Source organism: Gracilinanus agilis, chromosome 2 (assembly GCF_016433145.1).
Source record: "Gracilinanus agilis isolate LMUSP501 chromosome 2, AgileGrace, whole genome shotgun sequence".
Lineage (NCBI taxonomy): Eukaryota > Metazoa > Chordata > Mammalia > Didelphimorphia > Didelphidae > Gracilinanus > Gracilinanus agilis.
In genome coordinates, this window is record NC_058131.1 from 32,614,282 (window position 1) to 32,637,802 (window position 23,521).

A 23,521-nucleotide genomic window follows, 5' to 3' on the forward strand; every position below is an offset into this window, starting at 1 on the left:
GCGGGGGGGGGTGAAGGGGAAAGTAGGAGCATGAATCATGTAACCATGTTAAAAATGAATATTAATAAATGTTAAAAAAAAAAGAAGTACATTTCAGTCAGTGGGGAAATAGGAGGGAAAGGGGAGAATGGAAGAGGAAGAATTAGAGAGAAGAATTAGATAGAGGGGACCTGAAAGAGCGGATTAGTTCCAAGGAAAACAAAGTCTAAGGATATATAAAAAATTTGTAGCCCTTAACTTTCAAAGGTATTAAGAGATAAGGAAGTGGTAAAGAATAGAAATCTGAGAGAGTACCCATAAATTGGTGATTGGATGAATCAAGTATGGCATATAACTAGTAGAATACTATTGCTCTGAAAACTATCAGTGTAATGACCAGCCATGATTCCAGAGGACCATTGATGAAATATGCTATCCACTCCTAATATAGAGGGGAAGGATTCAGAATGAAATAATTTTTTTTTCACATGGTCACTGTTGAAGTGTGTTTAGATCGACTATACATGTTTGTAATAGTTTCATTTTCTTTGTGTTCTCAATGGGGGTGACAAAATGATGGGGGGAAAACAAGGTAGATTTTGGCTGATTAAAACAAATTTTTAAAAATAAAAAAGTCTATAGGATATCCACTTTAAAATGTCTAATGGGCAGTTGGAGATATAAGTCTGGAGTTCAGCAGAGACATTGAGGCTGCATATGTAGATAAAGGAATCATCAATATAGAGATGATAGTTAATTCCTGAGAACTGATGAGATCATGAAGTGAAATTATTCCAAGGGAGAAGGTAAGTCAGAACAGAGCCCTGTAGGACACCCACAGTAAATGGGTATGACCTAGATGAAGATTAGCAAAGGAGACTGAGATGGAATAGTCAATTATAAAAGAAGAAGAACCAGGAGAGAGTGATGCAGAAAACCTAGAGATAAGAGAGTATCAGGGAGAAGAGGGCATCTGACAATATTAAAGGCTACACAGAGTTCAAGAAGGAAGAAGATTGAGAAAAGGCCATTGAATTTGGCAATGAAAGGGTGATTGGAGCCATAGCTATAATAAAGTCTTCCAGAAGGCAAGTGGGAGCAATAGATACTAGGCTTGGTCCAGATCCTTTGCCCTAGATATGGCCCAGATGTAGACTCTGGTAGCTGAGATATCAACCTGAATTTACCCAGAAAAGGTCTGCTGTCACATACCATGACTGCTAAGACATCTGTTCCAAACAGCCTGATAGAGGTAGAGGAAGAAGAGTCCAAAGGGTAGACAAGGTTGACTTTACAGCAGATCCCAGCTGCCAAAGAGAGATGCTATGGAGAACTGAGGAGGAAACTGAGCTTGACTCCCCTGGATGGACTCAAACAAAATCCTTCAGAGCTGACATGGTGATCAAGGCTCTAATGCCTATGTAAAAATATCTTAGCATCTTGGAATGTGGAATGACAAACTAATACTGATAGAGTATGACCTTTACAAGAAGATTCAGGACAGCCTCCCAGGCAGGACAGAAGACTTCAGCTGCTCTGTGCAGTGTGGGATCTGCTATCAGCAGGAGAGATGGAGATGAATGATATGAAGAAGTCCATAATCCTCAAGGCTTTCACAGATAGTATTGAGTCCATAAAGTCCAAAGTTGTCAGTGGCTGGGAGAATGGCAGAGACAATCCTCCCTTAGGAATTTGTGATTAGTCCCTGCAGGATTATGTTTTCTTATTCATCCCTTTGGAACTTTGCCTCACCACAGAATGAGCTCAAGAATTCTCTCAGTTCATTATGAACAACTTTCTTCCCCCCTCCAATAATATTTTATTTTCTCCAATTACATGTAGAAGCAATTTTTAACATTCATTTTCTCACACTTTGATTTCCAAATTCTTTTCCTCCCTCTATCTTTCTCTCCTTGAGACAGTAAGCAATATAAGTTATACATATGCTATAATATATATTTCTATATTCATCACGTTGTGAAAGAAGACCCATCACTTGAAGAAAAAAAGTGAAAAATCATATGCTTTGATCTGCAATCAAACTCCATCAGTTCTTTCTCTGGTGGTGGATAGCATTTTTCATCAGGAGTCCTTTGGAGTTATCTTGATTGTTTTATTGCTGAGAATAGTTGTCATTCACAGTCGATCATTGTACAGTTTTGCTGTTACTCTATACAATGTTCTGTTTCTGCTCACTTCACTTTGTATCCCTTCATATACAGCTTTCCAGAATTACCTGAAATTGTCCTGTTCATCATTTTATATAGCACCATACACCACAACTTGTTCAGTTATTCCCTAATTGATGAGCACCCTCTCAATTTCCAATTCTTTGCCATGACAAAAAGAGCTGCCAGAAATATTTTTGTAAAAATAGGTCCTTCCTCCCACCCCTTACCTTTTAAAAAAATCTTTTGGGGATGCAGACCAGTAGTGCTAGTATTCCTGGATCAAAGGGCATGTACAATTTTATATTGTGAATAGGCTCTTGGGCCTGTTCCAAATTCCTCTCCAGAATGACTAGAACAAATCACAATTCCACCAAGAGTACATTGTGTCCCAATTTTCCCACATCCCTTCCAACATTTATCATTTTCCTTCTCTTGTCATATTAGCCAATCCGATAGGTTTGAGATGGCACCTCAGAGTTGTTTTAATTTGCATTTCTCTTATCAATAGTGATTGAGAGCACTTTTTCACATTGTCATGAGCAACTTTTCAGGAACACCAATACACTGATTATTCAAGCCAGGAAATGGGCAGAGTTTGGTTCGGAGAATTCATATCCATACATCTGTAGACACTTGTTGGGGAATTTTAGTAAAGAATAAAAAGTTTTGTACACAGATATCTCACATTAAAGTCTGTAGATGAAATGCATCCCTGTGCTGTTCTTCCTCAGAGCATTTTAAATACAGTCACAGCCCAAACTCCCATTCGGAAAACATTATAGCCAAATGCCCAAATAGGTTTCTGTTTAGCAACAGAAATAAGTAAAATCATGAAACAAACTCTGAACATTTAGTTCCTTTTTCTCCTTCAGTTTCCAAAAGCTAGAAATAATCTAGAAGCTTGTAACTGACTCAGTCTTTTTTTTTCTAAAATGTGAAAAACTGTTCATTTTTTCTGTGTCTGCCCCGCCCCCCCTCCACCCAAGGAAATTAATAAACTGCTGCCTGGTGGTTGCACTAATGTTCTGGTTTTAACAAAACAAACATCTTTCTTTTTTTTTTAATTTTAAACCCTTAACTTCGGTGTATTGTCTCATAGGTGGAAGATTGGCAAGGGTAGGCAATGGGAGTCAAGTGACTTGCCCAGGGTCACACAGCTGGGAAGTGTCTGAGGCCGGATTTGAACCTAGGACCTCCTGTCTCTAGGCCTGGCTCTCAATCCACTGAGCTACCCAGCTGCCCCCCAAACATCTTTCTTTTTAAAAAATACAATTGGACTTTTCAAAAAGCAAAACTAGGCAAAGCCACTTTAGCCTCCTATTAGGAAAATAATATTATCTTAGACCCTTAAACCAAAATGCAAACCTTACATACTACTTTAGACTTATTTCTCTTTTTATAGAAAGAGAGGGTTCTAAAGCTGGGTTCTGAGCACTATGTGGCTTCACAATGAACCCTTGTGGCAGCAGGCCCGGGCCAGTTGACCTTTATTTCGCTCATTCTCTCACTTGATTCGAGTGTATAAAATTTGATTCTTTATTCTTCTCTGAATTGCTATAGAAGCTCCTCGTATGTTCCTGCCTTTAGCTAATCAGCTCAAAGGCTGAAAACATAGCATTTACCAAGTGAAAGATAAATGCCTATGGTAAGCAGCTTTTAAATGAGAACAGACCATCTCCTGTCCTCCTGGCTATTCTCCGTCTCAATAAGCCCAAATAATTGTACATTCCTGGTCAGTACTATCTCTCTTTACAATACATATACTTCAGAAAAGAGACTTACTGAGAAGCAGGGCTGGACCTTTGTCCAGACAGGTAACTTTTGTTTGGGATTAATAGGAACCTGTTTGGGGATTTTGTTAACTTCATAATAGCAATATTTCTTTTTTTTTTTTAGCTTCTAGTCTTATTTATTAATTCAATAGTTCTTTTGCTTTCAATTTTATTGATTTCTCCTTTGATTTTTATAATCTCTAATTGGGTCTTTAGCTGACGATTTTTAATTTGTTCCCTTTCTAGTTTTTTTAATTTGCATGACCAGTTCATTGATCTTTGCCTTCTCTAATTTGTTAATATATGCACTCAAGGATATAAATTTCCCCCTGAGTACTGCCTTAGCTAATAGCAATATTTCTAAGGAGCTCTGAGACTTTTTTTTCTTTTCCATTTTTAAAATGATGGCATTTGGCAGCATTTCTCAGGGCAGTTTTCCTGCCTAAAACGAACTTTAATTTTGAAGGTGAACTTTTGTGCCTTTTGGGCTCTAAGCAGTGGGATTAAAATCCATTGTTTGACTACATATTCATTAAATTTGACTGGCTAAAGGAATATTTCTCATGGCCCCATTTTGTTAAGCCATAATGTTCTCCCTGCCTTGAAGAAGCAAGTTCGGATACACTAGTATCTGCTTATCTATCCAAATACTCTTCTGGGAGGCTGAAGTCCATTCAGTGTTAGGAGGCAGATGAAGTATGAAGCATACTGTGCAGTTTCTTTTTATCTGGTTTTATTATTTGTGACCGAAATTGTCAGAAGGGAAACAGAGGAGAAAAGATACAGGGATAGAAATTGATTTTTCTTCTCCTTCATCTGGATACTGGATACTTACCACTAAATTATTCCTTTCAAGGTAAAAAACAAACAAACAAACGAAAAAGGAGATCATGGGTAACTTTGGAGAGAGTAATTTCAGTTGAATGAATGGTGAGGTCAGAAGCCAGACTGTAGAGTTAAGGAGAGTAAGAGGAGAGGAAATGGAGGCTCCTATTATAGACGACCTTCTCAACTTTTGTGGAATGGAGTGAAGAACTCACTCTTTGACAAAAACTGTTAGGAAAATGGGGACAGAAACTAGGTATAGACTAACATCTCATACTGTATACTAAGATAGGGCTTCAAATGGATACATGACTTAGAAATAAAGAATGACATCTTAAACAAATTGGAGTATAAGAAAAGAAATTACAGTCAGATCTAAGGACAAGTGGAAAGTTTATAACCAAAGATGTGATGGAGAAGTTAACAGAAGTTAACAGGCGGTTAAATGGACAATTTTGACTACATAAAATGAAAACATTGTCACACCAACAAAAACTAATGCAGCAGAACTTAGAAGAGAAGTAGGTAAATGGGAAAAAATCTTTGTAGCAAATTTTTCTTTTAAAGGTCTCATTTCTAATATATATGCGAAATTGTTTCAAATTACAAGAATTAGAGCAATTCCCCAATTGACAAATGGTCTAAGTATATGAACAGGCAGTTTTCAGAGGAAGAAACCCAGGCTATCAACAGCCATATAAAATTGCACTAAATCACTAGTTAGTAATTATAGACATGCAAATTAAAATAACTCTGATGTATAACTCACTCACCAAGTGAACAGAATTGATGCCCCTGCGAAATGAAAATAACAAAAACTAGAGGGGATATAGGAAAACAGGTGCATTAATGCATTGTTGGTGGAACCGTGAACTGAACTGTATAGCTATTCTGGCATGTAATTTGGAAATATAACCAAAAATCTATTTAAACTATGCATGCCCTTTTACCTGGCAATATTCTTATTGGTCTATTCTTCAAAGAGATCAAAGAAAAGGGGAAGGGATTAAAATAGGCAAGTGGTACTGGAGCCAGATAGGGCATAAACACAATAAGGTATATACCCACACCCCACAAGGGAAAGGTCTGAATGGATACACTAAATAAACCACACAGGGGACTTGGGGAATGGGTAGTGACAGAGAAATACACTAAGCTGGGTAACTGACAGTTGGCAGTTTAACTACACACCAAAACTAACCAGGAATAACAAAATAACTTAATGTGGGTTCTATTGGTCTAGAGGAGAAACAACAGGAAGTATATGAAACAAGTTTAATGTTGTTAATGAAAGAGGATGAGGTCTTTTCTAACTATCAGGGAAGTACCAACTGTCAGTGGAAATGTCAAGAATTAAGCTGGCTTCCCTGCTATACTAAGTACAGGCAGGAAGGCAATCCTGGCTGAGGCTGGAGAGGGCTGAGAGATTGGGATTCTCACAACACTGGTCCAAGCTGATCCTCAGATGAATTCAGGACACGGGAACCAAATCCTTGCTCAGCCAATAGATCCAATAAATACTAGGGAGATAAGGCTATCTGCTAGTTGCCCACCAATTGCAGATTTGTAACCTCCCCCCAACCTAGGCTATCTTGCTCGCTGGTCTCTCCTATCTTCTTCACAATCCCCAAATCCACAGCTTGTAGAGACTCAGCTAGGCTGGATAACAGCTCCACACTTCTTCCAGCACAGTCAAGTTTACTTTCATTTAAAACCTCTCCCTGAATTCCATATTGGAATGTCCATGGGCTAGCCAAGGGTTTTGCTTTGGACTGCCTGCTTCCTATCTTACCTTCATTGCTATCTGATAATCTACCTATAACAGGATCCATCTGTAAAAAAATATTTATATAGCAGGTTTGGTTTGTGTGTGTGTGTGTGTGTGTGTGTGTGTGTGTGTGTGTGATGGCAAAGAATTGGAAACTAAGAGGATAGCCAGCAATTAGGTAATAGTTGGACAAATTGTGGTACATGAATGTGATAGAATACTATTGTGCTCTAAGAGAGGATGAAGAAGATGGTTTCATAGAAACCTAATAAGACTTTTATGAACTGATGCAAAGTGAAATTAGAAGAACCAGGAGAAAAGTTTGTACAATTAATGACAATACTGTAAAGTCAAGCAATTTGAAAGGCTTAGGTATGCTAATCAGGACAGTGACCAGTCAAAATTTCAAAAGACTTGTAATGAATTATTTCACCCACATTCAAAGAAAGCAGATCAACTCAGATTATCAATTGAAATCTTTTTTTGGGGGGAATGGGGAACATGAAGATTTCTAGGATGTTCTGTTTGTATGTTTATATCAACCGAACAACAATAGCAACATATGTTTATAATGTGTTTTGTTTTTCTTGTTTTCTCAGTGGCAATAGAGATGAGCAGGAGAGGTGAGAGGGAGAGAATTTAGGTCTGAAAATAAAATAAAATTGAATTTTTAAAAAGATAGAGACACCAATATGCTGTGGATGAAGTTGTGAATTGAGCAGACTGTTTTGAAAACCAGTTTGGAATCATACAGAAAAAAAGTTACTAAACTTTTCCTATACATTGATCCATTGATTCCATTCCTGGCCAAAGGAGCTTAATGACAGAAAGAAAGGTACTATATATTTTATGTATTCCTAGCAGTGAACTTTTGGTAGCTGTTTAAAACTGGAAACAAAATAGAAGTCCATTAATCAGTGAAAGACAACAAACTGTGATATACAAATGTAATGAGATAGTATGACTCTAAAAAAAGATGAAAGAAGAAACTTGTACATTGGATTGAAAACTGGCAGAGAAGTCAGGAGGATTTAGGTTCAGATCCTACCTCTGACACGTACTGGCTCTGGGTAAGTCACTGAGGCTCTTGGGTTATCAGACAATCCTCTAAGACAGTGATGGACAAACTATGGCCCGTGGACCAGATGTGGCCCCCCTGAAATGTTCTATCCAGCGGCACAACATTATTCCTAATCTGACGAATATAATGTGTAAGACACAATACAATGAAACTTTGAAAGAGTTGCCTTAGAAACAGACTGACAGATGAGCATTTCCTTTCCTTTGGCTCCCTCTTTAAAAAGTTTGCCCATTATTGCTTTAAGACATCTTAAAATATAGAACAGTTGCCAGTCTGTATTGGCAGAGGGAGTTTCATCACCATAAGATGCCTACACTGATGAAAACAGGACAGGAGAGGAAAGGAAAGGAAAGCCTGAGGGAAAGGCCAGTTCTGTCCCCAAAAAGTCACATAAGGCAGAGACATAGGCTGGTGAACTATGAATTGCCCAGTGTAGGAGGAGGCTGAGCTCCAGGTGACAGGGAAACTACCATTAGAGAAGAGGGAAGCAGAAAGTGAAATTAAAGGAAAATAAGGGAGTCTGGGAAGACAAAATTAACAAAGACCTCAGGAGAAAGAAAACTCAGAAAGATCTTGAGCATATGCAGATAAAACAAGGGAGAAATCATTAATGGAAAAATCAAGTATGTTTTCCAGATATAGTAAATGAGTTCAGAATATAAATAAATACCACCAAACAAAGGAAAAGAATTCAACACTTGATTTGGCAGAGGACCCTGTGGATTTTGAGAACATAGAACTGTAGCTAAGTGGTTTAAGAGAATGAGAATTGTGAGGCAAAATTTAAACCCTGCATTGCAAAAATAATTAGGCCAGGGTAAAAAAAAAGCAAAGGAAATCAAATACAAAGGAAAGAAAATTAAAATAATACAAGACTTTTGCAACCGCCAGAAAACAAGAAGGAATAGATTAAAGTGCTCCAAAGAGCAGTGGAGCTCAGGATACAGCCTAAGGTGACTAGCCTGCATATCTGAGCTTAACTAAAAATGAAAAAATATGAACATTCAAGAATAAAGAAGTATTTAGAACATTCTTAGAAAGAATACCAGAGGACAGGCCAGAACCAAGATATTGGAGAAGGTGCACAGACCCACCTAATCTCTACCAAATTACACTCTAAACAATTATGATATAATGCCTCAGAATGAATTCTGGAACAGTATAATCCACAAAAAGACAGGTAAAAAATAATTTTTCAGCCCAGAGCAACTTAGAATGCTAGCACAAAAGATCTAGTGCACTGGGGTGGAAGATAAAGACAAATCAGGGCACCAAAGTTGGCTCCACCTCAGCAACAGACCTTGGGGATGGCTCAATCAACAGCCAAGGCTTCCAGAGCTATCAGTCATAGGCTGTAAGAGAGATTGGACAACTGCTCAGAAGGAATTTAAAGGGTCCCTTTGCTGGCTCTGAGTTTGAGAATCTTGTTGAATTGCTTATATGAAGATCCAAGTCTCAGACCTGGGTCCTGGTCCCAGAATGAGGAGGAGCACTAGCAAACACCAGTGCTTGCAGCCAGAGGGGAGCAGGGGACCCTGGTCACAGTTCCAAGGGGTAAAATAATGCTTGAGGTTGCTCACAGACCAGAGCATAGGCTAGGAGAGTATTAAACACATCTTTCCTTACATCATACCACCTTGGAAGAACTGAAAACTTATAGATACCCAGAGCTAGCTCAAGTCAGATACCACACACATCTCCTCCCCAGAAGTGAGCAGAGCCCAATTCTAACAAAGTCTAAGGCCAAGAAGTAGGCTTGAAAAATAAGCAAACAAAAAAGAACTTGACCTTAAGGAGCTATAACTGTGATAGAGAAACTCAGTACTCAAACACAGAAGAGAATGACTTGGAAGCATCTATAAGCAAAATCTCAAAGAAAAAATAATTGAAAATTGTACACAAGCCCAACAAGGATTCCTAGATGAGTTAAAGTGCCCTCTGGGAAAAATTTTTTTAATCAAATGAGAGCTATGGAAGAAAGAAATGAACTGAAGAAAATAAAAAATTAAAATTGGTCAAACAGAAGGTAATGACTTAATGAAACATCAAGAAATAATAAAACAAAGTTGAAAAGTTGAAAAATATGAAACAAGTTAAATATCTAATGAGGCAAATAACTGATCTAGAAAACAGGTTGAGGAGAGATAATGAAAGAATCCCTGGATGACTTGAAACCCAGGTATTAAAAAAGAGGCTAGACATCATATTTTAAGAAATTATAAAAGAAAACTGTCCAAATCTCTTAAAAGCAAAGGGCAAAGTAGAAATGGCAAGGACCCACCAGTTACCTCCTAAAAGAAATCTCCAAATGAAAATTCCCAGGAATATTATAGGCAAAATTTAGAACTCCCAGGACAAGGAGAAAATATTGCAAACAGCTAGAAAAAAATCAGGTACAGCAAAGCCACAGTGAGAAAGAATATCAGAGGGGCAACTACATGATTCAGTGGATAGAGAGCCAGCCTTGGAGATAGTAGGCTTGTGGTTCAAATCTGGCCTCAGACACTTCTGAACAATGTGACCCAGGGCAAGTCATATAACTCCAGTTGCCTAGCCCTTACAAAGTGCTTCCTAAAGAAATAAAGAGCAATGTTCATGGCTGGGTTATGCCAATAACATTTAAAATATCAAAGTTAACTTACATTTTAATGTCATACCAATCAAATTACCCAGGAGACACTTTCTAGAACTCGATAAAATAAGAATGAGGATCATGTGGGAAAACAAAATAGCTAGAATATTAAGAGAAATTATGAAAAGAAGTAGGGACAAAGGAAGAATAACACTTCCAAGCCTCAAACCATATTATAAAGCAAAAGTCATCAAAACTCCTGGCATTGGTTAAAAAGTAGAGAAGTAAATTAGTGGGATAAGTCTAGGGAAGGGAGAAGCAGAAGCAATGGAACCTAATGACCTCAATAAAGGACATAACATAAATTACCTAGGAAATAATTCTTTATTTGATAAAAACGACAAGAATACCTTCCACATCTTGGGGGTTAAGAGCCCAGCACCCCTAAGATCTGATAATTTCATGTAAAATGTTTTGGCCCTCCCTTCATATGAGAAGTCTGAATTTTTTTCCTTCTCTTTTATATGACGTTTATAGTACCTTATTGTAAAATTTGGGTTAAGGATTTGGTCATAGGCTATATGTAGGTTGATGTAAAGTAAAAATGAGTGTCTAAATCTTTTCTGTATCTTCTGGGGGCCTTTATGTGTCACTTGCAGCTCCTGCAAAACTCCCCCCAAATTCCCAATTAACTTCTTATGCCAACCTGTGATATATATTGAAACTGCAATGGGGAAAGTCAAGATGTGGAAAGGATGCCTGTACTGGAAGACATTAGGCTTAGGCCAGCACTTCCCATCATATTTCACATTCCATTATAAATGGATAGGCAAAAGATAAGACTACAAAAAATTTAAAAGAGAAATAGATGATGTACCTCTCATAGTGATGGGTAGGGAATATATTTTTTTAAACCCTTACCTTCTGATTTGGAATCAATACCGTGTATTGGTTCCAAGGCAGAAGAATAGAAAGGGCTAGGCAATGGGGGTTAAGTGACTTGCCCAGGATCACATAGCTAAGAAGTATCTGAGGCAGATTTGAGCCCAGGACCTCCCATCTCTGGGTCTGGCTCTCCATCGTAAAAGATGCAGCTGGCTCCAGAGACCTGGCTGGAAAACTCAAACCTCAGGTGGAGGAAGGGAAGCAAGTAGATGGAACCCCAGCTCCCCCCTCCCTTGGTAGTTCGGGACTCTGAGAGCTGATCTAACTGAAATGAAGATGGACCAGTAAAGGCTCCTTATCTGGCTTAAGCCTCTTCAAGACTGAACTTGATATCAAAAGGGAATAATCCCACAAGATGTTGGTGGCCTTAATTGTCTAAGATCCAATTCCTAATCAAGGATGGGAAATTGGCTCAAAGATGTCTCACAGCTGATCTTTCTCTCATAGGATCCCAACTGCCACAGCAGTTAGAAATGAAGGCTGACTCTGGGCAAAGTATAGATACAGGCCTATGTAGTTTTGATCAGAGGAGTCACACACCAATTGACTTAATATAAATTAGGGTTTAATAACTTGGAGGGTTTAGGGTTGATGGTATATACAGAAGAGTGGATTAGGTCAAATCTGTCTAGTTATCTTCAGTGATGACGGGACAGCTTCTCCCCTAATGAGAAGAGCCCCAAACAGAAATCTTTGCTTCCCTAACTTCCTCTCAAGCTAATCTACTTCTCTATATAAACTAAATATAAATGCTAGATGGTTTAAAGATGATCTTGATTGGAGATCTGACGATATTAAGGTTTTGTTATGATTACTGCCAGCAGGATTTCTTGGCAGCAATAACTAAATCAGGATCAGTGTGAGACAGTCTAATTGAATGCCTAAATGGGTAAAAGCTGATTTCCACCAAGTTCTTCTGGTCAGAGTAACGCCAAGTCTCAGAAAGTAGTAGTAATAATAATAATTATCCCACCACTCTCGTCCACCCAGCACCCAAATCCCAGGAAAGAGTGAGTCACTCAGCTTGGGGGGCTCTTATATACCCACATTCTTAACTGCTCTTCATTGTCCAGGTCTTGGAGTTCTATGGTAATGCACCCCACTTAAGATTCTTCAAGCTACACCATCCACTGAGTACCCAGCTGCCTCCAATAGGGAATATATTCTTAAAGATTGAAGGAATTTCAAAAGATAAAATAGATAACTGATTACATGAAACTGAAAAGCTTCTGCACAGATAAAGATAAGAAGGGAAGTGGTTAAAAGAGTAAAAAGTCTTTATATTAGATTTCTGTGTCCAAGATACATAAATAATTAACAAATACATACATGTTCATATGTACATATACATACGCATGCATTTTGTTTTGTTCCAGAAGGCCAAAATGGAAGTAGTGGGTAGAAGTTGAAAAGACAAAAATTTAGACTTGTTGTGAGGAAAATGTCCCAATAAGTACAGCTAAAATGGAATGGACTACCATTTTAATATGGTCATGCGTGCCTCCTTATTGGAGATTTCTAAGCAGCAACTAAATGATTCCTTAATCAGGTCTGTTGTAGAATGGTAAAAGTTGGACTAAAGGGCCCCGGAGTCCCTTCTAATTCTGTCATTTTGTGAATAGTCTTGATTTAAAAAACAAGTGATGGGTGAGGTGTGAACTGTGTTGTATAGTCCATCCACCTCATGGTTTAGTGAGGACTTTTGTCCTGCCGTTGAAGGGAAGAGTACCTCGGGTGGCAGAGGAGAGAATTTTGGAAAGTGAGTGTTGCATCACAAGCAAAATGCATTAATAATATTTTTTAAATAAAAATTAGGCAGATGACATGCATAGACAGCTGAGCATTATAATCAAACAAATCTTACCATGTCACCAGATTGAATACATATAAATGTTATTTTTGCTATATGATCATTTGACCTAAATCAGAACCAGTTTAAATAAATAATGGCAATTAGCATTTCTTTTACAGAGCTAAACTAAGCATTTCTAGGGTCTTCAGTAAGAAGGAATGGAGATAAACTGAGTGGGCAGAAAATGAGTCAGTGGTCATTCTGAAAACCTCTGAAGCCTCCATCCTGGCAAAGGATAAGGTAATGTTGACTCTAAGGTCCATTCTCCATTTATGTCTAAGATTATATTTCCCAATCCATGATCCCCCAAGCCCCAGCTCAAGGGCAGGTTATAACAAACTCTTCTTTCCTCCTCTGGTTTGCCTGAAGCCTGTGATAGGTGCTTCATGAGGACATCAGCATCATGATCAGAACTGCAATCTGGGTGTCCTGAGCTGAAGGCCAATGCCCTATCTAGCTCTGTGCCAGGCACTGTGCCAAGTGCTTGGAGTACAAAGACTCAAAGTCTCCGCTCCCAAGGAGCTCGCTCTCATGAGGAAGAATTGTAAAAAAATGTGTACAAAAGAATTCATCTCCGGGGAAGGCGAGAGCATTTTCAGGCTTCCTTAAGTCCCAATTAAAATCCCACCTTCTATGGGAAGCCTTTCCTAACCCTTCTTCATTTCAATGCTTCTTTCCTGCTTTTCATTAGTTCCTATTTATCCTGTAGGTAGCTTGCTTTGGATGTATAAACATCTCCCCATCAGATTGGGAGCTTCCTCCTATCCCCTCTTTAACTAAGCAGAGCCAGGGAGATCCAAACAGGGGCCAGCTCCAGAATGCACATTCCATCTTGTGGCTGTGACCTCCCTTTCAGGAGGTAGGTGGATAGATTTTTCTTCCTATTCCCTCTCTTTCTGGTTCTAGTAATCCAGACAGATTTCACTTAAAATTTTCATGTCTTCTATGTATTCAGGTAGTTCTAGTGGAAATATGCTTTTTCCTTTGCATCTCTGTCTCCAGTTATTAGTGAGTATGATTTGCAATCATTTTTATATGTGTGTGTATGTTTTCTTTAATTTACTCATTTCTGTAGCTTTAGTTCCTAAACTAGAATTTTGTCCAAAGGCCAGAATCTTGCCTCTGGGCTGTGCTTTGGGATGAGGTGGTCAACCTCAGTTGGCCTTGCCCTAAGTCCCCTGAGTTCTTGTGCTGACCCCTACCTATCTCCAGGCCTTTGCTGCTCCTGGAACTTTGAGGTTCAGAGTACAAGATCCTTGGGGTACCCTAGAATTTCAGGATAGAGTGGAGGATGTCTGAGTTCATCTCTCTCCCTACCTACCTTATATTGAACTACTTTTTCCTTATTTGCAGATATAGTCTTTATATTTATTCTCTCTATGTATTTCAAGAAGAAGTTGTCTTCCAGGCTCTTTGCCAGTATGGGTTATTTCATTCATTATATTTATATTCCCAAATGGGAAGAGCTTATATAAACAGTTACTGATTGAATGAGTTTGTAAGTTATCCAGAGGCAATAGGGCACCATCAACGTTTCCTGGGCAAGGGATTGGCATGGTCACATGCAGTTCATAAACTTAGGAAAGCCAGAATTTAAGCCCGATTATTTTGACTGCAAATACCATTTTTGATCCACTAAGACAGGCATGCAAGAGGAAGGAGAGAAACTGTTGGGAGACAGCCAGTATTAACAAGGAGGACATGGGAAAGCCTGGGAAAATGGATGATTGGGGGGGGGGGAGGTGACAGGTCCAAAGTAATAGAAAAGAAAGAAAATTAGGCAAACACAGAATAGTATACTTGTCAGATCTCTGGGAAAGGAAAGATTTTAAAACCAAAAAAGAGTTAGAAAAAATTACAAAATGTAAAATAAATAATTTTGATTATATTAAATTTTAAAGTTTTTGTACAAACAAAAACAATGAACTAAAATCAGAAGGGAAACAACAAACTGGGAAAAAAATCCTTATAACAAAAAACTCTGACAGAAGTCTAATTACTCAAATATACAAGGAGCTAAATCAATTGTATAAAAAATCAAGCCATTCCCCAATCGATAAATGGGCAAAGGACATGAATAGGCAATTTTCAGAAAAAGAAATCAAAACTATCAATAAGCACATGAGAAAGTGTTCTAAATCTCTAATAATTAGAGAAATGCAAATCAAAACAACTCTGAGGTACCACCTCACACCTAGCAGACTGGCTAAAATGACAGCAGGGGAGAGTAATGAATGTTGGAGGGGATGTGGCAAAATTGGGACATTAATGCTTTGCTAGTGGAGTTGTGAACTGATCCAATCATTCTGGATGGCAATTTGGAACTCTGCCCAAAGAGCTCTAAAAGACTGCCTGTCCTTCGATCCAGCCATACCATTGCTGGGTTTGTACCTCAAAGAGACTTGTATGAAAATATTTATAGCCACACTTTTTGTGGTGGCAAAAAACTGGAAAATGAGGGTATGCCCTTCAATTGGGAAATGGCTGAACAAATTGTGGTATATGCGGGTGATGGAATACTATTGTGCTAAAAGGAATAACAAACTGGAGGAGTTCCATGTGAACTGGAGAGACCTCCAGGAAGTGATGCAGAGTGAAAGGAGCAGAGCCAGAAGAACATTGTACACAGAGACGGATACACTGTGGTAAAATAGAATGTAATGGGCTTCTGTACCAGCAGCAATGCAATGACCCAGGACAATTCTGAGGGATTTATGGAAAAGATGCTACCCACATTCAGAGGAAGAACTACAGGAGTGGAAATACAGAAGAAAAACAACTGCTTGAACTCATGGGTTGATGCGGACACAATTTGGATGTAGACTCTTAATGACCACCCTAGAACAATTATCAATAATATGGAAATAGGTCTTGATGGATGACACAGGAAGAAACCAGTGGAAATGTGAGTCGGCTACTGTGGGGTGGGGAGTTGGGGGGAGAGAGAGCAAGAACATGAATCATGTAACCATAGAAAAATTTTTTTCTAAAAAATTAAATTTAATTTAAAAAAAAGAAAGAGGGGCAGCTGGGTAGCTCAGTGGATTGAGAGCCAGGCCTAGAGACGGGATGTCCTAGGTTCAAATCCGGCCTCAGATACTTCCCAGCTGTGTGACCCTGGGTAAGTCACTTGACCCCCATTGCCTACCCTTACCACTCTTCCACCTATAAGTCAATACACAGAAGTTAAGGGTTTAAAATAAAAAAAAATTAAAAAAAAGAAAGAAAAAAGAAAAGAAAGTTGCCATCCAACCCCTGGGCTTCAACCAAAATACAAATACTTCCCCTGGGAGTAGGACTGTAGGGAGTCAGAAAACAGGAAACAAGCATTCTCATATTTCCAAAATAAGGAGGGGATAGGAGGCCCTTAAAAGAGAGCAGAGAAAAGCTTTTGTCACACACTCAGCTGGCTTGTTTTAAGATGAGACATCATGGTTGGCACAGAACTTGTGGCTTTTACCTGGTAAACAGCGGGCTCTCTCAGGCAATAAGTGCTCATAGGTATTAAATATTCCTGCATTGGAGATCACAATGGGAGAAAAGATGCTCACCAGCCCTCGGTCCTTTTTCACTCTGACACCTGCAGAAGAGATGATGCCCAGTGAGGCATAGAAAGCACAGATGCCTTCAGAGAAGACTCCAGAACTTCCCAAGAACTCTTTGGTGCTCAAGAGCTGAAAAGTCTGAGACTTCCCCCAAACAGTGCCTCTCTTGGGCCTTCTTTCTCTCCTGCATAGAAGGACCCATCCTATTCTCTTTTAGGCTGATTGGATCCCCAACAGAATTGTAAGGTAGATAAAGATTCCCCATTCTAACCCTAACCATCTCCTACGAATCCACTGTGTTAAGTAAGGTCTTTCCTATTCTCCAATTCTTCATTTCTATTAGTATTAGAAGTTTAAATGACTACCAACAGCTTTAAATATTAGCCTTTTCCCAGAGATCATTTTGCATAGTTTTAGGCCTTAATGGGATAACTAAAGCTTTAGCAGTAGAATTCAAGCAAATTGGAGGATTGGGGAATATTTAGGAGGAAATGAAGACTTCCCAGTGTGGAACCAGTAGGCTGTGTGCTAGCATAGACAGAACTATACAGCTGCTAAATTGTAGGTTCAAGAGAACTTCCCACCACAAGCCCTTACCAAGAAGAGTACAGAATTCCTAACAGGGTAGGCCTATGCCTGGGCAGGGCTTCCAGCTAGCTACAACTTTGGCATACTTTGAAATGTGTCCACTGGATGTCACCTATCCCTTATCCAGGCGCCATCTCCTAGTTTTGTCATGTTTTTCATCCTTGTTCTTGATCCCTCTTTAACATCACACACTGCCAGCCACTGCTTCCCATCACATACTCTCTGCTGGTCCTCTCCCTTCCTCACACATCCCCTCTTCTCCTCCTCCTCCCACTCCTAACAATGGAGAAGTCCCCAAGGTTCCAGCTTCACTCTCTGAACTTTTTCCAGGAGTAGGAAATGTTTCAACCACCAGTTCCAGGATGATGACTGCCAGATCTACAGGTCTGTCTCCCTCTCTCAAGGTCCTTTTCAGTTGTCTAAAATTCAATAGGTCCAAATGCAGACACATACTTCTCTTCCTCCTTCTTAGATCTGCCCCTAAACACCCTGTTCTGGTCACTAGTGCCAAGAGTCCCCTTGCTGCCTGGTACTGAAAACCCTCTGCATTCTGGAATTCATCCCTCTTCCTTCAACTCCCACCCCAAATCCAGTCCATAAATGTTCAGCCAAGGAGGCAGTCAGAACTAGCTGCTCTCTCTGCTTTTCCTCTCAGTCCTACATGTTGCTGTCCAAGATGTCATCCTAAGGTATAGCTCAGGTTGTAATTTCCCTATTTAAGAACTTTCAGTGGCTCCCTATAGCCAAGAGAAAAATTCAAACTCCTAATTTTGAAAATAAAGGCTCTTAAGCTAGACTCAATTTCCCTTTCCAGACTGTTCATTCACTGAAGTCCAGGCTAGATAATAATATTTATTAATAGAGTTCTTTACATAGGTTACCTCAATTAATCCTCACCACAACTCTGGAGTAGGTTCTACTATTTTTCTCATTTTATATATAAGGAAACTGAGGCAAAGAAGGTTAAGCTGAGGATCACATAGTGAAAGCCAAATTTCAAACTCAGGCCTCCCTGATTTGGATGACAGAACACATTGTACACGTTCCTGCCTTTGATTACACAGCTCCCTAGAATGTCCTCTTCATAATATCCCCTGCTCCCCATCCTAATCCTTTCTTTTTTTTTTTTTAAAACCCTTACCTTCCACCTTACAATCAATATTATGGGGGCAGTTAGTTGGCTCAGTAGATTAAGAGCCAGAGGCAGGAGGTCCTGGGTTCAAATCTAACCTCAGCCACTTCCTAGCTGGGTGACCCTGGGCAAGTCACTTAACCCCCATTTCCTAGCCCTGACCACTCTTCTGCCTTAGAACCAATACATAGTATTGATTCTAAGATGGAAGGTGAGGGTTTTTATTTTTAAAAAATGAGTGACTGGGGGGCAGCTGGGTAGCTCAGTGGATTGAGAGCCAGGCCTAGAGATGGGAGGTCCTAGGTTCAAATCTGGCCTCAGACACTTCCCAGCTGTGTGACCCTGGGCAAGTCACTTGACCCCCATTGCCCACCCTTACCACTCTTCTGCCTTGGAGCCAATACACAGTATTGACTCCAAGATGGAAGGTAAGGGTTTAAAAAAAAAAAAAAAAAGAGTGACTGAATGCTCTTTTGTGTCTCTCAGATAAAATTCTCTGGAGTGTCTTTCGGTATTCTCTCCCCCTTTTGGGGCCCCCTTACGTGCTGTTACCCATACCTTATATTATCTCTGCCCAAAGCACTTCTTCCTTTTAAAATTTCCCCTGGCCTGTCCCCCACCCCCAAGTCTTAGGGAACACTTTTGAGCCCCAGCTCTCACCACAGGCTCTTCCAGTGGAATCCAGCAGCACACTTTTCACAGTCGCCCTGGTCAGGACTGCACCCCCAGCCTGCTGAATTACAGGGATAATGTGAAAAGCAATTTCGCTGGAGCCTCCCCGAGGGTAAAATGCCCCATCCAGGAAGTGGTTGATTAGTAGGGCATGCAAAGAGAAGCTGGCATTCTTTGGGATGGCACCTAGAAGAAGGAGGGGAGAAAGTTGAGTCCTCCCAGCTGGGCCCTCTCCATCTCGCCTATGGATGCTACGGCTCAGTGGATGTACCAGAAGGCCTGGACCATGGCATAGTCTGGGGCCTGGGAACCAATCAAAGCATGGCCTTTGACTGACCTCTGGGGCAGTAGGTGAATCGCCCCCTCTCGGGATCGTAACGGTGCCACGTCGGAAGAGAATAGCGACCTCTAGTCAGTGAAAAACAACTCCAGCACAGAGTGGAAAAGACTTCCAGGGCAGCTGGCAAGTTCACAGGCTCCCAAAGGACTCAGATCTAAACTTCATTGTTTATGTTCAGCAAAGCAAGAAGAAACCCAAAGAGCAGCAGCCCGCCTGCGCCTGCCACCAGCCCCCCCTTAGCACCCCAGGGTCCCCCAGAACCCACGGTCCCTACCGTAGGTGGGATAGATGTAGCTGAGCACGGCTTTGAGGTCCTGGGAGGCAGGCAGCTGGCTGAGCACCTCCCCTAAGCTTTGGGTGGCAGCTCTCAAGAAAGGGGAGAAAAAGGCCAGCACCCCCAACTTGTCCAGCAGCTTCACCACTGGCAAAGGGATGATTTTCAACAGGACCATGTGAAGGGTTCCTTTTGCGACCTGCTGGGAAAAGAAAGGGAGCCAGGGAGAGAGGTCTTATTCCTGCCCCAATAACCCAAACTTGGGGATCCTCCCTAAGTGAAAGAGGATGATGCCCTTCTTGAGCATTTCTTAGAAAGATTTTCATTTTGAAAAATTCACGCATCCTTAACCTAGCAAGAACCAGTGCTATTCCCAGGTGAACTCAGTGCCCTGAACCATGCCTCGATCTGCCCAAGGTAAAACAGGCTAGTGTAGGAGCTTTGCTCGAGGCTTTTCCCAGCCTGTTTTTAGGCTCTTCTTCCGTTTCATGGCCCCCATCCCTACTGGTCCAGTGCCCTCAGACTGTACCCCATCCCACCAGGACTGCCCACAGACGGCCCCGAGCCTGTCCTGAGCCTTCCTTCCTTCCATCAGATTTTGTTGGCCCTTTTCTCCTTTCTATGGGATCCTGGTAGGTGGCAGGAGCTTAGCTAACAAACCAGAGCCTGCTAGGGCTTGGTTAATAGTGATATGTAAGCCTTCCTGCGGGCTAGGCAGAAGTATCTCATCTGATCCTCACAACAACCCCAGGAGGTGTGTATGGGCGAATATCCCCATTTTACAGCTCGGAAGGAGGAACTCCCTGAGGCGAGGAGGGCCCCTGAGGACCAGAGCAGGCCCAGCTCAGCTCAGGAGAAGCAGGAGGCCCAGGACCTCTGTCCCTCCTCAGATCTACTCCCTCCCCCAGAGGTAAATGTGGCTCCTTCCTGGCTCTACACAGGAGGGGGCGAAGCCTGTCAGGCAGCCTCAGTCTTACCTTCACCATCTTCATGTACTTGTCGATGGCAGCTTCTTCATGAGGGAACTTTTCCTTGAGGCCCTGAACAAAGGCTTTCTCCCCGGTGAACATGGGGAACTTCCTCCTGCCACTGGGTCCCTCCAGCACCACGATGTCAAAGGGGGAGCCCAGGTAAACCCAATCCAGCTGCCCCTCCGTGATCTGGTCCAGGAAGACGCGGCAAAAGCTGCCCTTTTTCAACTGCCCCACGTAGTGGATTCCTGTCAAACAATGGCAAGGAATGGGACAACCTCCCCTCAGAAGGCAGAAAAAGGAAACGAGGAAGAGGGAAATGGTTTTCCCAGGATGACAGACATAGTCAGTGGTAGAACCAAGATTTGAACCCAGCTCCGCTGTCTCCCAAGCCAGAGAAGGCCCTTGCACCCCACGACGCTCCCTCCCTCCTTGGGGACCAGAAACAAAAGGGGAGGGAATCGCTAGCCAAACGGAATGGCCAGCATGAGCCAAGGCCGGTGCCTGCTTCGGCCTGACCTCTCCTAACTCCTGATCCAAGCCTCGGCGCCATCCACAGGCGCTAGAGGACACCAGCCCTCCCCAGACTCGCTTTACCTGTGTCAAACTCTAGGTCATCCCGGCCAAAGGTATGGCAACAGCCACCTGCCTTAATGTGTTGCTCCAACACCAGGACGCGTTTCCCTGCTTTGGCGAGGACGGCGGCGACTGCCAGGCCCCCAATGCCGCTCCCGATCACCACAGCGTCCGGCCGGTCTGGCACAGGAGTGTCGGAGAGAGCTGCAACCCAAGCAGGGGAGAGACGAGTCACCTTTTCAGACAGGGCCAGGGAAGGAGGCGGCAGGACACGGTGGGACCCGGGGAAGACGCGGGATGGCCAAAATCTAAGTTGGGAGCCGCCAATCCGATGTACATTTTCTCTACCTGTTGGGCCGGGCCCGACGGAGAAGTGATAATGGCTCAGGATGAGGGACCCTGAACGAGGGAGCAGAGAGAGAAGGAAGGCTTCTGCGCCTTTGTTCGCCCCAGGAGCCCCTGCTCCTGACCGCTCTTCTGCTTCGGAACCAACGCAGTATTGATTCTCAGACAGAAGGGAAGGGCTTAAAAAAAAGGACTGGGAAAGGCTTCCTTTGGAAGGGGGGGATTTTAGCTGGGACTTGAAGGAAGTCAGGGAGATCAGTAATTAGAGGAGAGGAGGGAGAGAGTTCCAGGGCTGGGGAGAGCCAAAGAATATGCCAGAAGCTGAGAGAACATCGTGTTCATGCAACAGCCAGGAGAACAGTTTCACCAGACCAAAGAGTCTGGGAGGAAGGTGTGAGAAGAGTGCGATGGTTATGAAAAGCTTTGAATGCCAAGTGCATTCGATACTAGAGATGATAGGGAGTCCCTGGAGCTTATTGAGACAGTGGGTGACATCGTTAGATCTTTGCTTTAGGAAATGACTTTGTGGCCGAATGAGGTGGACTGGAGCAGAGAGAGACTGGAGGCGGGCAGACCCTCCAGCAGCTATTGCAATAGTCCAGGCATGATGAGGTAATAAGTTCCTGCTCCAGGGTAGGAGCTGTGTCAGAGGAGAGAAGGGGACACAAAGGAGAGATACTGCACTTGGCAACAAGACCCTGGAGAAGGGAGTGGGGAGGGATGAGAGACAGTGAAGAGTCCAAGATGACTCCTAGTCGGGGAACCTGAGGGACTGAAAGGATAGTGTTAGCCTCTACAGCAATCAGAATTTAGGGGGAAAGATAATGGATTTGGTTTTGAGTTTAAGACATCCCCTGGGGGACACTACTGCTCTGTTGGTGAAGTTGTGAACTGAGCCAACCATTCTGGAGGGCAATTTGGAACTATATCCAAAGGGTCATAAAACTGCATACCCTTTGATCCCTGTAATACCATTACTAGGTCTGGATCCCAAAGAGAGGAAAAAAAAAAAACAGGTGGCAGGTGGAGGACCTACTTGTACAAAAAATATTTATAGCAGCCCTTTTCGTGATGTCAAAGAACTGGAAATAGAGAGGATATCCATCAAATGGGGAATGGCTGAACAAATTGTGGTAGATGATGGTGATGGAATACTATTGTGCAGTAAGAAATGATGGTAAGATAATTTCAGAAAAAACTGGAAAGACCTATATGAACTGTTGCAGATTGAAATAAACAGAACCAGAAGAACATTGTATGCAGTAACAGCGAAACTGTATGACGATCAACTGTGAAAGACTTAGATACTCTCCGCAATACAAGGATCTAGAGCAGTGATTCCCAAAGTGGGCACCACCGCCCCCTGGTGGGTGCTGCAGTGATTCAGGCAAGCGGTGATGGCCACAGGTGCATTTGGGGGCGGTGAATAATTGTAAGGGGGTGGTGATAGTATGTGACAGGGGATGCCAAGTAATATTTTTTTCTGGAAAGGGGGCGGTAGGCCAAAAAAGTTTGGGAACCACTGATCTAGAACAATTCTGAGGGAGTTATGACAAAGAATGCCCTCTACCTCCAGACAAAGAGCTGTTGGAGTCAGAATGCAGATCAAAACATATGATGTTTCATTTTAGTTTATTTGGGTTTTATTTGGGGGTTTTGGCTTTATATGACCTCTCACAAAAATGAACAATATAGAAATGTTTTGCGTGGTAACACATATGAAACTCAGATCAAATTGCATCTCTGAGAGGGGTGAGGGAAGAGAAGGAAGGTGACAGTTTGGATCTCATAACTTTGGAAAATGTATGTTGAAAGTTGTTATTACACGTAATTGGGAAAATATATCTTTTAAAATAAGTAAGTAATCCAATTTGATTTTTAAAAATTTTAGAAATAAGATGTCTATTGGGCATCCTGTTCAAAATGTCTGAAAGGCAAATGGAGATGTGAAATTAAAGACCAGCAGAGAGATTGGGGCAGGATAGAGAGTTTTGAGAATTATCAGTATAGAGATGGTAATTAAAACCATGGCAACTGATCACCAAAGGAAGTAGGGAAAGGAAGGGAAGAGAAGGGAAGGGAAGGGAAGGGAAGGGAAGGGAAGGGAAGGGAA

General features: G+C 41.6%; 1 protein-coding gene across 1 annotated transcript in view; it reads right to left on the minus strand.

Annotated features, from left to right (window-relative positions):
• The window catches only part of LOC123233140 (all-trans-retinol 13,14-reductase-like), a 39,203-nt gene that overhangs the window by 11,194 nt on the left and 4,488 nt on the right, over positions 1-23,521 (minus strand). The window contains exons 3-7 of the mRNA XM_044659308.1: positions 21,085-21,267; positions 20,494-20,735; positions 19,517-19,718; positions 18,891-19,088; positions 16,426-16,545 (exon numbers count right to left, since the gene is read on the minus strand). Coding sequence (XP_044515243.1) covers positions 16,426-16,545; positions 18,891-19,088; positions 19,517-19,718; positions 20,494-20,735; positions 21,085-21,267 — 945 coding nt within the window. The remainder of the gene's footprint in view (positions 1-16,425; positions 16,546-18,890; positions 19,089-19,516; positions 19,719-20,493; positions 20,736-21,084; positions 21,268-23,521) is intronic.